Source organism: Trichosurus vulpecula, chromosome 7 (assembly GCF_011100635.1).
Source record: "Trichosurus vulpecula isolate mTriVul1 chromosome 7, mTriVul1.pri, whole genome shotgun sequence".
Lineage (NCBI taxonomy): Eukaryota > Metazoa > Chordata > Mammalia > Diprotodontia > Phalangeridae > Trichosurus > Trichosurus vulpecula.
The window spans coordinates 249,823,605-249,838,922 of record NC_050579.1 but is presented as its reverse complement, the minus strand read 5'-3'; the positions used below and the strand labels follow the sequence as shown (position 1 = coordinate 249,838,922).

Here is a 15,318-nt window from a genome sequence, read left to right as displayed (position 1 = left end):
TATTAGAAGTGTGACCATAGGCAAGTTACTTAATATCTCAGTACTTTCTAAGCAACTAAGTTTATGTTATAGACAAGTTACAAATCCACTGCAAGTAGAGGGAGTTTCTGTGCAAGGGAATTCCTTACATGAATGAAATCACAGATCTGGTGTGGCAGATTAGGTGGAAAAGAAAAAAGAAAAATGTTTTCCAATTCTGTGTCTACATTCTAGGTATGCCTCATTTTACAGAAGACTAAGTAATTTTTTCCTTTTATTATTTATTTATTTTTAACATTCTTTATTTTTAAAATTTTGAGTTCCATATTCTCCCTCCTTCCCCCACCCTCCTTCTCATCCAATGAGAAGGCAAGCAATATGATATCAATTATACATATGAAATCATGCAAAACATATTTCCAAAAAAATCGAGAAAAAAGAAGTGAGAAAATTATACTTTGGTTTGCACTCAGAGTTCATAAGTTCTTTCCTTGGAGGTGGATTGCGTTTTTTCATGAGTCCTTTGGAACTGTCTTAGGTCATTGTGTTCATCAGAGTAGCCAAGTTTTTCCACAGTTGATCATCATTACCACATTGCTATTACTGTACTGTTGAAAATGATCTCCCAGTTCTTCTCATTTCACTTTGCATCAGTTCATACAGGTCTTGCCATGTTTTCTGAAATTCCCCCCCTCCTCATTTCTTTTTGTTTCATTTTTTTTGAATTTATTTAATATATTTAGTTTTCAGCATTGATTTTCACAAGAAAATTACAAATTTTCTCCCCATTTCTACCCTCCTGCCCACTCCAAGATGGCATAGTTGCCCCGTTCCCTGTCATCCCTTCTGTCACCCCACTCCCCTCCCATCCCCTTTTCCTTTCCTTTCTTGTAGGGCAAGATAAATTTCTACACCCCATTGCCTGTATATTTTATTTCCTAGTTGCATGCAAAAACCTTTTTCTGATTGTTTTTGAACATCTGTTTTCAAAACTTTGAGTTCCAAATTCTCTCCCATCTTCCCTCCCCACCCAAGCCCCCCCAAGAAGGCAAGCGATTCAGCATAGGCCACGTGTATCATTATGTAAAACCCTTCCACAATACTCATGTTGTGAAAGACTAACTATATTTTGCTCCTTCCTAACTTATCCCCCTTTATTGAATTTTCTCTCTTGACCCTGTCCCTTTTCGAAAGGCTTTATTTTTGATTACCTCCTCCCCTATCTGCCCTCCCTTCTATCATCCCCCCTTTTTTATCTTCTTCCTCCTTCTTTCGTGTGGGGTAAGATACCCAATTGAGTGTGTATGGTAAGCCCTTTTCAGGTCAAATCCGATGAGAGCAAGATTCCCTCATTCCCCCTCACCTGCCCCCTCTTCCCTTCCTACAGAACTGCTTTTTCTTGCCACTTTTATGAGAGATAATTTGCCCCATTCTATCTCTCCCTTTCTCCCTCTCTCAGTATATTCCTCTCTCATCCCTTAATTTGATTTTATTTTTTTAGATGTCATCCCTTCATATTCAACTCACCCTCTGCCCTTTGTGTATATATATATACATACATACATACATATATATACACGTACCTATATGTATACATATACACATATCCATACACACACACACACACATATATATATATATATATATACACATATATATATGTATATGCATGTTCCCCTCAGCTACCCTAATACTGAGGTCTCATGAATCATACATATCATCTTTCCAAGTAGGAATGTAAACAAAACAGTTCAACTTTAGTAAGTCCCTTGGGATTTCTCTTTCTTGTTTACCTTTTCATGCTTCTCTTGATTCTTGTGTTTGAAAGTCAAATTTTCCATTTATCTCTGGTCTTTTCCCTGAGAAAGCTTGAAAGTCCTCTATTTTGTTGAAAATCCATATTTTGCCTTGGAGCATGATACTCATTTTTGCTGAGTAGGTGATTCTTGGTTTTAATCCTAGCTCCATTGACCTCTGGAATATCATATTCCAAGCCCTTTGATCCCTTAAGGTAGAAGCTGCTAGATCCTGTGTTATTCTGATTGTGTTTCCACAATACTCAAATTGTTTCTTTCTGGCTGCTTGTAGTATTTTCTCCTTGATCTGGGAGCTCTGGAATTTGGCAACAATATTCCTAGGAGTTTTCTTTTCGGGATCTTTTTGAGGAGGCGATCTATATATTCTTTCAATTTCTATTTTGCCCTGTGGCTCTAGAATATCAGGGCAGTTCTCCTTGATAATTTCTTGAAAGATGCTATCTAGGTTCTTTTTTTGATCATGGCTTTCAGGTAGTCCAGTAATTTTTAAATTGTCTCTCCTGGATCTATTTTCCAGGTCAGTGGTTTTTCCAATGAGATATTTCACATTGTCTTCCACTTTTTCATTGCTTTGGTTCTGTTTTATAATATCTTGATTTCTCATCAAGTCACTAGCTTCCACTTGCTCCAATCTAATTTTTAAGGTAGTATTTTCTTCAGTGGTCTTTTGGCCCTCCTTTTGCATTTGGCTAATTCTGCCTTTCAAGGCATTCTTCTCCTCATTGGCTTTTTGGAGCTCTTTTGCCATTTGAGTTAGTCTATTTTTAAGGTGTTGTTTTCTTCAGTATTTTTTTTGGTTCTCCTTTAGCAAGTCATTGACTCGTTTTTCATGGTTTTCTCGCATCATTCTCATTTCTCTTCCCAATTTTTCCTCTACTTCTCTAACTTGCTTTTCCAAATCTTTTTTGAGCCCTTCCATGGCCTGAGACCAGGTCATGTTTTTCTTGGAGGCTTCTGATGTAGGGTCTTTGACTTTGTTGACTTCGTCTGGCTGCATGTTTTGGTCTTCTTTGTCACCACAGAAAGATTCCAAAGTCTGAGACTGAATATGAGTGTATTTTTGCTGCCTGGCCATGTTCCCAGCCATCTTACTTGACCCTTGAGTTTTTCGGCAGCGTATGACTGCTTGTAGAGTAGAGAGTACTTTGTTCCAAGCTTGAGGGGATGCGCTGTTGTTTTCAGAGCTATTTCTGTACAGCCAGCTCTGCCACACCAGCACTCCTCCTTCCCCAAGAACAACCAACCCGGACTGGACGCAGATCTTAAGCAGGCTCTGCACCCCTGCTCTGATCAGCCACTTAATTCCTCCCACCAGGTGGGCCTGGGGCTGGAAGCAACTGCAGCTGTAGTTCTGTAGCTGCACTACCTCCTCTGCCCCTGGGGTGGTGGCTGAACCATGAACTCCTTCCACTCTGTCCCCTGCAGCTTTTCCCACTAACCTTCTCTGTTGTCTTTGGTGTTTGTGAGTTGAGAAGTCTGGTAACTGCCGCAGCTCACCGATTCAGGACGCTAGGGCTTGTTCCACCCGGCTCCTGCTGGTCCGTCCTGCTGCTGCCCATGCTGAGCTCTGCTCCCCTCCGCACCCCTCTGCTCCCAGCACCGTGTGTGATGGACCTCACCCAGCGACCATCCAGGTTGTCTTGGGCTGGAGCCCTGCCTCCCTATGCTATTTTGTGGGTTCTGAAGTTCTAGAATTTGTTCAGAGCCATTTTTTATAGGTTTTTGGAGGGACCTGGCAGGGAGCTCATGCAAGTCCCTGCTTTCCAGCCACCATCTTGGCTCCACCCCACCCCCTCATCATTTCTTATGGCACTCCATCACAATCTCATGCTACAACTTGCTTAGCCTTTCCTCAGTTGATGAGTACCCCTTCAGGTTCCAATTCTTTGCCACCACAAAAAGAGTTTCTATAAATATTTTTGTACATATAGATTATTTTCCTTTTTTCATCTCTCTGGAATATAGATCTACTAGCAGTATTGCTGGGTCAAAGAATATACATTTTATGGCCCTTTGGGTCTAGTTCCAAATTGTTTCCCAGAATGATTTGGCCAGTTCAGTGTGTAGGGTGTATTCAGAGAAGCCTAATATGGTGTGAGGGCTCTCTAGCCCTTTGCAGGTCTGCTTTCCACCTTTGATGTCCACCTGATTCATCCAACTCTTACCGGTGACTCCAAGAAGCTGTAGCATGCACAGTAGCCACACTGCATTAAACCATCTTGGCGGATGGACCAGTCTAAGTTGAGGGTAACTGAGGGGTCTCAACACCTTTGATGAATCAAGGGGGTGTCTACCCCAAGTATGTGAAGGCTTCCCCTATCAGAATGGGTGGATGAGAACAATTTGTTCCAACAGCCATGAAGGCAGCTGAAACAGACACCAAGGAATGCTTAGAGCTTTTAGACATCAAAGGCACCAAAGTCATCCACTGCATCCGAAGCCATTACCAGTCATCTTGACTTTCTCTTGCCACTGGATTTTGATTACTCTGGAGGAGAGAGTGAGGACAACGACTTCACGCAACTCTGCCTCACTTAAATCCAAATTATACCTGAATCAAAAGATGTCACCCATACCATTTTACCATTTTTAACTACCTCAAAGTCCTGTGGCATCAGGTAAGTGGCAAAGCAGCAGGTGTGGTACACTGGGAGCTATAGTCACAACCTGTATATAGGTGGTCCAGGCCATAGGGTCATCTTTGCACTAGACTACAGCCAAGAATTCTATATGGGCAATAAAGTTATCAATCAATGACAGATGTACCCAGTGGCAGCAAAGAGTCCTCTGTCATCTTTTTCTGATTAGTTGCCTGAACCCCTTACCATCTCTGGGCTAAAACCTCCTGAAGCTGCTGTTTCTGTGGCCCCTATTGGTGCTACCATGTGTATGGGCTTCAGAGCAGCCTCACCCCAGTGTCACAGACTTCTCCTGCCAACTTCCTAAATTGACTTATATTTGAAAAATGCCTCACTCCAAGCAATTTGGAACTATTCCCAAAGGACTATAACACTGCATACCCTTTGATCCAGCAATAGCACTAGTAGACCTGTATACCAAAAAGATTATAAAAAAGGGGAAAGTGCCTATATGTACAAAAGTATTTATAACAGCTCTTTTGTGGTGGCAAAGAATTAGAAATTGAGGGAATACCCATCAATTGGGGAATAGCTGAACAAGTGTGGTATATGAAAGTAATGGAATACTATTGTGCTTTAAGAAATTATTGGCAAGCAGATTTCAGAGAAACTTGGAAAGACTTACATGAACTGATGCTAAATGAAGTGAGTAGAACCAGAGAACAGTGTACATAGTAATAGCAACATTATGAAGTGATCAGCAATGCAATCATCCAAAACAATTCCAAAAGACTCATGATGGAAAATGTTATCCATATCCACAGAAATAACTATGGAGTCTGAATGCAGATAGAAGCATACTATTTTCACTTTTTTGTTTTGGGGGGTTTTCCATAGTTTTCCCTTTTGTTTTGTTTATTATTTCACAACATGACTAATGTGAAAATATGTTTAACGTGATTGCACATATATAACCTATATCAAATTGCTTGCTGCCTTGGGGAGGGGGGAGAGGAGGGAGGGAAGGAGAAAAAACTAGAACTTAAAATCTTATAAAAATGAATATTGAAAACTGTCTTTACATGCAATTGGAAAAAATAAAATACTATTCACCAAAAAAAGTCTTACTCCAGCCTTTTGTTAGCTCTGCCACTCAAAAATTTTGTTTCAGGCATTATTTTAAGTTATTTAGAGGGGAATATTGAAAGTGTTCAGCTGGGTTGCCTCATAACTGCCATCTCAGCTCCACCTCCACCCCATCCAGAATCAGAATAAAAGTATTCCTGCCAATGAAATTAATTTTTCCATAAACTAAAATATAATTTTACAGTTGGTTTCAGTAATAAAAATGGAGCAGCACTTCTCCAAGGGGAGAAAATGAAAAGATAGTAAAAATGAGGAATGCAGCAAATCTTTTAAAAGTGTGCTTTTGGAGAAAAAATGACAATGATTAAAACTCAATTCACATGATACAAACAATATACCTAAAAAAAATACATTCCCTAGGAGCTTATCTGTTTGCAAGTCTATTCCTATCCCAATTTTCCTGTTTAAAGTCCCTTCTAAGAACAAAACTAGCTAAATGCCTATTAAAAGATATTTGGGCCATTTACCCAACACCCTGGGCTCATTTATCTTCAACCTACTGGGTACTAGTTGCAAATCATTTATAAATTTTTTTCATCAATTTGTATTTCCACATAGTGAGTTTAAGTGGGAAAACTCATTCTATTTCAGTTTTAGTTGTTCTAGCTGGGAAGTTCAGAGACTTCTGACATTATTAGGTAGCAGTTGGGTAATAAGTTATAAAAGTCAAGACTCTGGCCAGAATCATGGACTCACGAACAAGCTTTCTATTCTCTATAGTTTTAATATAGCCATATATATGAAATGGTTAGTAATAATACCTGGCATTATACATTTTAAGACATGCAAAGCACTTTACAATGTTCCCTTACTGTCTTTCTCCTTACAACAACCCCAGGAGGTTGGTGCTATTATTGTCCCTGTTTTCTAGATAAGGAAACGGAGCCTGAGGTAGGACAAAGTGGCTTGTCCACAGTCACACAGCTAGTTAAGTATCTGAGGTTAGATTTGAACTCAGGTCTTCCAGACTCCAAGCCCATCACTTCTGCTGCATCACCTAGCTGCCTCCTAACCCTAGTTAGGAGGAGTACTTTATTTGACTGTGGTTTTAATGATTTGCTCTGCCTTCCACAGGCTATGCAGTTCAGTCTCAGTAAGATTTCTAGTTAAAATTTTATCCCTACTTGCTTTTGAGTTTTTTGAGGGGAGAGTTTTGTCTTTCTCTTCCTTCTTGATCACCCACTACTATTAGGAACTTAGCTGCAGTTAAGTCAGACATGTCTGGCACTGAGTTGTTAGACTTAGAAGGGACATTTGTTCATTCATGTATTCATAGATTCCTTCTAAATACATTTATTAAGCTCCTAAATTGTGCAGAGTCCTGTGAAAAGGAGTAGGAGAAGTACAAAGGTTAGGTAACATACGCTCCCTGCCCCCGCGGAGTTTAATCTAGTAGAGTGTTGACAATAACCCAAATTACAAAAATACAAAATAATATATGTTAAGTGTGCCTAAGAGAAGTGCAGAGCAGTTCTGTGTGTCATATCTTATGGTATCACATTCAGAGAGACCAGGCATTTGGTTTGTGGGGCAAGAAAGAAATAGCTTTTGGCATTGCCCTGAGGAGGACACCAGCATCTCTCTTACTCCAAGGCTGCTTGATAAGCAGCATAGAGAAGCAGAAAGAACAGAGCTGTGTGTTAGAAAAGGGGTTGGAAGAAACTAGGTTAATCTCTTTTTGGTAGCTCTTCTCAGACTAGGGACAGCTGGAGAAATAATTGACCTCAGGTCAAGAGATCAGGGTTCAAATACTGCCTCTGACACATACTTTGTTTGAGCCTGGATAAAGCATTTGTCTCTCTTGCCCTCTACGCAGCTCTCTAGTAACACAAGTTTCCGAGAGTTGTATTGGTAGAGGGACTATCTTTTCCAAGAGCTGTCTAAACCAATGAAATCACAGGTATAAACCCCAGCCCACCTCCTACCCCCAAAAAACGCAGCCTCAGATACCTAGTGTCCCTGTGTGGCTTCCCTTTTGTGTTTGTATTCCCCTATACTGTGTTGTCTCTTGTGTACCAGATTGTGCTACAAATTGCCAAAAGTCTTAGCCCTAGAGAAGATTGAGGGGCTGTGTAGGATGGACTAGAGGAGAAAGAGTAGAGGTATGAGGATTTGTTAGTAGGCTCTTACATCTAAGCAAGGAAGGGATAATAAGGACCTATACTAGGCTGGTGGCAGTGGAAATAGAATAAGCATTTATATATCACCTGTTGTGTGCCAGTCACTATGCTAAATGCTTTTTAGAAATACTATCTCATTTGTTCCTCATAACATCCTTGTGGAAGGCAGACAAGAGGCTAAGGTCCCAAAGCTAGTAAATCTCTGAGATTGGATTTGAACTCAGGTCTTTCTGACTTCAGACCCAGAGCTCTATCCACTGCACTACCAGCTGTCTCAAGAAAGATAGTTTGAATAAAATCAATAGTACTTGAAAAATAACGAGTTTGGAAGAGAAGGGAGAGAGAAGAAACAAATATGACAAAAAAAGTTTCAAACATAAAGGCTAGATATAGAAGAATGTCACTGACAGAAACAGAAGCATCAAAAGGAGAAACCTATTGAGGATGAAAGATGCTCTGTTTTGGACATGAGTTTGAGATGCCATGATAATAAGTATGTGAATATGTCATGTAGACATATAGAGGTGTCGATATGGAATGGAGGAGAGAGGACAGAGAGATGACAGCTACACAGAGAGGTTAATTGAAACTTTAGGACCTTATTTTGCATATGAGAATGCTGGGGTAGTAAAAAGACAAAGTGACTTTCCCTTCTCTCTGTGATCCCCAACAAAAGAAAGAGAAGCTATATTCACCAGAATTGGAACTCTAAACTCCAGTGGCTCCTAAATCATTGTTTGAGGAACACTGGACTGGACTACTTTTAACACCAAAATTACCTCTGTAGGAACTGGACAGCAGAAAGCCTATCTACTAAATGTAAGGGCATGGTGCCAAGCCAGGATTTTTTATTAAAAACTTTGCCTTGGATATTCAGCACCACAGTCATAGTTGAGATTCTTTTATTTTTCTTTTCAATATTTGCATTTTAATGCTTATGTAGCCAAAGATTTTTTTATTAAACCCTTCAAAATTCAAAATCAATCTGCCTAAAGAAACAAATGACAGATATTTGATTTTTTTCCTCTCAAAAATCTATTTTTTAAACTGCATTCTATTAAGAATTGCTCTGTGTCACCACCCTGAGACCATATTGTACATAGACAACTTCAGGCATTCATACTTATACCAATTTTTAACAATAACTCTATAAGTATTATGAAAGTAAGCAATCAAAGTTGCATTCTTAGGAATATTACTTTGCAAAAAAATTCTAACTGATTTTTAAAAAATTCACCATTTGAAAGCAAAAGGTACAATATTTCATTTTCTCAAAGTACATTTCCAATTAATGGTTGAGTGCAATCAGTAGGAAAAAGAATGCAAAACTTATCTGCCTTCAGACACCAAGAGAATAGAGAATTGATTGTACGTTTGGTTCTGTAATAGACATTGTGGACATTTTGGCACATGGAGAAATATTAAAATAGTAACGTTGGCCTCATAGTGTTGTATGCTCTCTATTGTTGTAGGTGAAAGCTCGCCTAATAAAGATGGGACATCTTAATTCTATGAACATATTCCTTAGACAAGAAATTGACAGGATGCAAAGAGTCATCTCAAGACTTCGAAGCAGCCTGAATGATTTAAAATTAGCCATTGAAGGAACTATCATCATGAGTGAGGTGAGTCTCTAAAGCCCCAAAGAGTTAGTGTCCTCTTGTCAATTCGTCTAATTCCTGTATTTTTTTTAACTTGTGACTTAACAGAATTTGAGAGATGCCCTTGATAACATGTATGATGCTCGTATCCCCGCATTATGGAAAAGAATATCCTGGGATTCTTCAACACTCGGGTTCTGGTTTACTGAACTTCTGGAAAGGAATTCTCAATTTTCTTTCTGGATATTTGAAGGAAGGCCAAATGTGTTTTGGATGACTGGTTTCTTTAATCCCCAAGGTAAGTACTATAACAACAATGTGGCTAGCTGCAGCTGTTGAGGTGTAAGACCCACCAGGATTCACAACAACAGCTGCTAGCATAGGTTCTTTTGATCTGCTTTACTAAGGAAAGTAACTTTAAGTGGTTAACAATCTCACCTTAATCACACATACAAATATCATTCACTTAGTTCAGGAGGAAAAGCCAGCAACCTGAACTTTAGCGCAAATACAAATAGAAAATACAAATATCAACAGACAGACCTCGTCTGATTCAAATCACAATTCATAGTTACCAAAGAACCAATAGGTTTGGGTTAGCAAAGCCGGGGGGCAGTTACAACGGCTTGCCCAGAGTCACATGCCACTCTTCCAGTGAGTGAGAGCCCCAAAGGAAAAATGCCAACCTCTGAGTTTATACACCCTGTTCAGGGTCAAAGGGCGTCACAAACATGTGACTCAAACCCATGTAAACTAGGCTTTCCATTGAGGCAAGCAGGTCATCAAAGACTGCCAATAAGACTGCCAATTTAATCAAAGAAACAAAGGCCGGACTGGGCAAGGGCTCCTGATTAAATAAGTGTTCCAAAAGAGAAAAACAGTAAAAAAAAAAGTCCCACCTTAATTACTGATACAAGTACTCACAAGGAATATAAGTATCTAAAAACATTTTTAACTTTCTAACAGACATTTCATGTAGCATTGTAGATAGGAAAGTAGTTATATACACATATGTGAGCATTCACCAAAATATCAAAGTGAGTGTAAGTATTCACTTATTCACTTTTTGTTACCATCTTCAGGAAGCCAAGGCAGCTGATCTGTAGGGATGGGTAGGTAGTATCTGCCACCAGTGATCATTAGGCCCCATATAACAATAATAGACAACATTTCTATAGTACTTGAAGATTTACAAAGCACTTTACAAATGCTATGTCATTCCATCTTCACAACCACCCTGGGAGGTAGGCACGATTATTCTCATTTTTAGAGACATGCTAAACTGGAGGCAAACAGAGGTTGTGCAGGCTCATACAGCTAGTATCTGAGGATGGATTTGAATTGGGTCTTCCTGACTTAGGTCCAGCACTCCATCCATTGCTCTGCCTAACTGCCTAGAGTGGTGTTTTACCCTGGCCCGTGTAGGTTGAAAGAAGAGAGGGCAAGAGGGCTCATTATTGGCAAAGCAGAGCAGTGTAGTACAGCTCCAGGAGTCTGGTATTCCTCAGTAACTTCCTCTTGATTCCTTCCACTGAAGGAATCGAGCTCTTCATCCTCCCCTCTCCAGACCTTGACTTTGAATATTAAATCTTCTCAATTTCTTCTGTGGTGGGTTCTGTACAACTCTCAGTTCCTGAGAATTGTCCCATTACTAGGCTTAAAAACCTAGAAGCACACTCAGCCAATCTAGTAGCCTTGGGATTGATTTTTGGGAATTTGATCCCAAACTATGTCCTGTGTGTCATTGTTTCTTCTTTCCTCAGCAGGGGTATGTAGGCAGGGGGATTAAACCAATGAGGATGAAGGCAAATTTTCAATCAGCAGATTCCCACCTAAAGTTCCCAAAAACTGCTGATTCTTCACACATGTTGTAGTGACACCCTGGCATAACATGTCTCTAACTCTTCTTTGTTTCTTATCTGATTAAGATTCCTCTATTTTCAATAAAAGGTGAAAGAAATGGATCCATGTTTGGAAATATTAACACCACATCAAGGAATGACTCCATGCAGGGAAGGAAACTAGGAAAAGCTTCAGTTTTCAGGCCATGTAGGTGATAGATAGATAGATAGATAGCATCAGGAGACAGAAATTACTGATAGCAATTACTTCAAAAACTAGACTGATTAGACATAATTCCATGCATCAAAAGTCATAATCAGTGAGTTGGAGAGGGCCTTTTCCTCTTTTTAGCAGCTCCTTTACTAAAAAGAAGGCCTTTCATTCATCTATTCATTTAATCAGCAAACATTTATTGGATGCCTTCACATATCAGGAACAGTGCTTGACACTAAGAAGGCAATTAAATCCAGAAAACATACTAGCTTTTAGGTTTTACTATATTGACCATTTCTTCCATTCTCTAGTTTGTCTATTTCTCATAAATTGCCAAAAATTGAGATACACTGACTTACTAAAAGTTCAGTATTTTATAGTTCCATTCATAGCAATAATTTAAAATATTGTACAGTAAATTTAGCTAGTAAATTTGCAATATTGTCTGAATAGACTATTCTTTTGAAGTTAATGTGCATGTCAAACATCATAATTTCATAAGCAGGCCCCAATATCACAATGTAATTTAATTTTCTCAAATTTACAAAGTGACTTGAGGTTTGTACAAGGTACTACAAATAAGTATTACTTTTATGTTAATTTTCTCCAAAATTTCCCATTTGCCCTCTTAAAAATAGTAAAACACTTTTTTATCCTGGCCTTAAAATTTTCAGAAATTTCTATATTTGAGACATTTCTTCTTTTTCTGAATGACATGTCCACACTTTGGGCAAGCTGCCACTGGGCAATGGGTGATAGTTGTGCTATACAGGCTCACACATTCCAAACAGAGAAGTTTTCCATAGGCCTGAATAATGGAATGTCAAGTGATTTAAAATAATTTGTCCTTTAGCTGTAAAAACAATATTATTCTATCAAAATGGCTAAGCACCAATTTGAAGTGATAATTTATTAATTAGTAAAGCTTGCCCTACAAGAGGGGAAGGGAAAAGGGGATGGGAGGGGAGTGGGGTGACAGAAGGGAGGGCTGACTGGGGAACAGGGCAACCAGAATATACGCCATCTTGGAGTGGGGGGGGGTGGAAATGGGGAGAAAACTTGTAATTCAAACTCTTGTGAAAACCAATGCTGAAAACTAATATGTTAAATAAATAAATTAAATTAAATTAAAAAAAAGAATTTATAGTAAGAGGTTAGGGAAATACAAATTCAATTTAACAACCATTTATGAGGGACTTATCTCATACCAGATGTTATGCTAGGCCCTACAGATACAAAAGCAAAAAGAAAACAATTCCTACCTTCGTATCATTTTCTTCCACCATTCTGGTGGAAATAAACTATACATAGAATATTAAATACAAAATATATACAAAAGTAATTTTTGTTAGGAATCAATCAGCAAACATTTGTTAAGTACTACTGGGTGCCAGGTGGGCAGCTAGGTGTGACAGCGGATAAAATGCTGAGCCTGGAGTTAAGAAGACCTGTATCCAAATCAGATCTTGGATGCTAGTTAGATGTGTGACCTTGGGCAAGTCGCTTAACCCTGTTTGCCTCAGTTTCCTCATCTGTAAAATGAGCTGGAAAAGGAAATGGCAAACCACTCCAGTATCTGCCAAACCCCAAATGGGGCCACAAAGAGTTGGACATAACTTAACAACAACAGCAACGTGCTGGGCACTGTGCTAACTCTGGAGAAGCAAAAAGAGCAAAAAGGAGGGTAATCTCATGGGGAGACAACATGTAAACAATATACATACAAAGCAAACTTTATACAGAGAAATAGGAAATAATTAACAGAAGGAAGGCACTAGAGGAGGGGTTGGGGAAAAGCTTTCAGCAAAAGATGGGATGTTAATTAGGAGGGCAGTAGCAGCTGGGCAGGGATGGGTGTAGGGAACAAGGCTTGGCTTCCTATATGATGTAACAGGAACTGAGCTGTGAAGAGGTGCAGGTGAGTAAGTAGTACGTTCCAGGTAGGGGACACATTCCATGCAGAAAGCCCAGACGTGGAAATGGAACAACGTATACGAGAGCAGCATTTGGCTGGAAAGTAGAGTGTGTGAAGAAGGGACAGATGCCATAAATGATGACAACGATAGACCAGAGCCAACTGTGCAGGGCTCCAAAGGCCAAACGGAGAAGTGTGTGTGCCTTAGCCACCAGGGTTGAGTGAGCATCAGTTTCACAACTATGTGGAGGACGGATTGAAGAATGGAGAGAGTAGAGGCAGGTAACCAGTTAGGAGTCTATAAAAGTAGTCCTAGTGTGAGATCTAAGGAGAGTAGTGGTTACGTGAGGAGAAAGAAAGGAACGCAAGACAGAGATGCTGTGGTGAAAGACAGGATGTTGTAACTGATTTAAAGGGAAGGAAAAGGAAGAGTGAAGGAAGATCCCAAAGTTGCTAATTTGAGGGATTAGAAGGACAGTGACGTACTTGACAGAAATAGGGAAGTTAGGAAGAGAAGGGGAAAGATTGGGGGGAGGGGAATATAAACATTCTCTCATTTGCCTTCAACCATTAACTCTCTTAATCCCTTCCGTATTTGTCTTGCTTTCAAGAGAAGCCTTGATTCTTCAAAAACACCCTCCAGTTATGTACAAGCTCCCCAGGGGTTGGATCTTATATCCCTACAGCCAGTCATCTGCTCCAATTGCTCTGAAAAAGAAATTTTGTCGCTTATTGCTTTCTGCTAATACCTGAAATGGCCTTAGGGCTACCCTTCCATGGCTCTGATTTGCTTTCTGCTTTCTTTTCTCTCTCTTCACATAAAATGGAAAATGTGATCTATCCTTGGCAAAAGCCGGAAAAGAAAGAGATTCAGTCACTTCTGTGCCAACATGTAGCAAGTGTGATGTGATGGTGCTCCAGTAGTACTTTTATAATTAGGTCTGGACTCCAAAGGAAGTATGATGGGGTGAAGACAGTCCCAACCCAAGTGCCAGGAGAAATTAGTGTGTGTTTGTTTGTTGGTTTTATTATTAGGAAAAATGAGTGTTATAAGCTATGCTAAATTTATACCTTGAATGTCCTCTCAATCTCTCAGTACCTCAGTTTCCTCCTCTGCATAAAACTAAACAATTGTTTATTTTCCTTTAAACTCTAAGTCATAAGTCATATGGTCCCAGTATTGACTGTGCCACTGACTGGTTGTATGACCTTGGACAGATCACTTTAACTTGGAGTCATAGAACTTGAGAGCTGGAAGGGAATTTAGGGACTGCCCATTCCCATCTCCCCTCATATTATAGATAAGGATAGTGAGACCCAGGGAGGTGGTAGAAACAGTACTGAACTGGGAGTCATAGGACCCAAGTTCAAATCCCAGTTCTGTTATTAACTATGTGAACTTGGGCAAGTCACCACAGATCTGAGCCTCATTTTCCTCATTTTCCTGTACTACATGACCTATGAGGTTTAGATCTAGATCCCTCCAGATACATGATCCTATTACCATGGTCAGTTAAGGACAGAGATGCAACTAGAGCCCTTATCTCCTAATTTGTAGCCAAATCTGTAAGCAGAGGATAGGGGTGAGGGGAAAGGGAGATACATTTCTAGAGCTCCTGCTCTGTGTCAGCTTGGTGCTAGGTACATTTTACAAATATTCTATCCTCACAACAACCCTGCAAGGCAGGTCTTGTTACTATCTCCATTGTACAGTTGAGGAAACTGAGGCAGAAACTAATAAGTATCTGTGGCCAGGTTTAACTTTAGGTCTTCTGACTCCAGGCCAGGTGCTGTGTCCCCAGCTATCTCTGAGCTGGCCAGAAAAGGCCAGTTTTGCTAGATTATAGACTGTGGAAGGGTTCTTAAGTAAAATAAAAGTGGAGACAGAGATTAGGGCCAAGTCGTTAAGCGTTTTAGGAAATGAAACCTCCTAAACTAGAATATAATTCTACTGTAGTAGAATAACTGGAATATAAATAGAAGAGTTTATATTTTATCAAACTGGAGGCAATAGGGAGCCACTGCAGTTTATTAGATAGCAGGGGAGTAACATGGTCAGTTCTGCATTTAAGGAAAATCACTGGCAGTTGTTCAAAAGAAAGACTG

The 15,318-nt window shown here is 39.7% G+C and overlaps 1 protein-coding gene across 1 annotated transcript in view; it reads left to right on the top strand.

Moving 5' to 3' along the window:
* Positions 1-15,318, top strand: part of DNAH8 (dynein axonemal heavy chain 8) — a 504,073-nt gene that overhangs the window by 476,036 nt on the left and 12,719 nt on the right. Inside the window, exons 89-90 of the mRNA XM_036768363.1 lie at positions 9,114-9,266; positions 9,351-9,540. Of these exons, the coding sequence (XP_036624258.1) occupies positions 9,114-9,266; positions 9,351-9,540 (343 nt within the window). The remainder of the gene's footprint in view (positions 1-9,113; positions 9,267-9,350; positions 9,541-15,318) is intronic.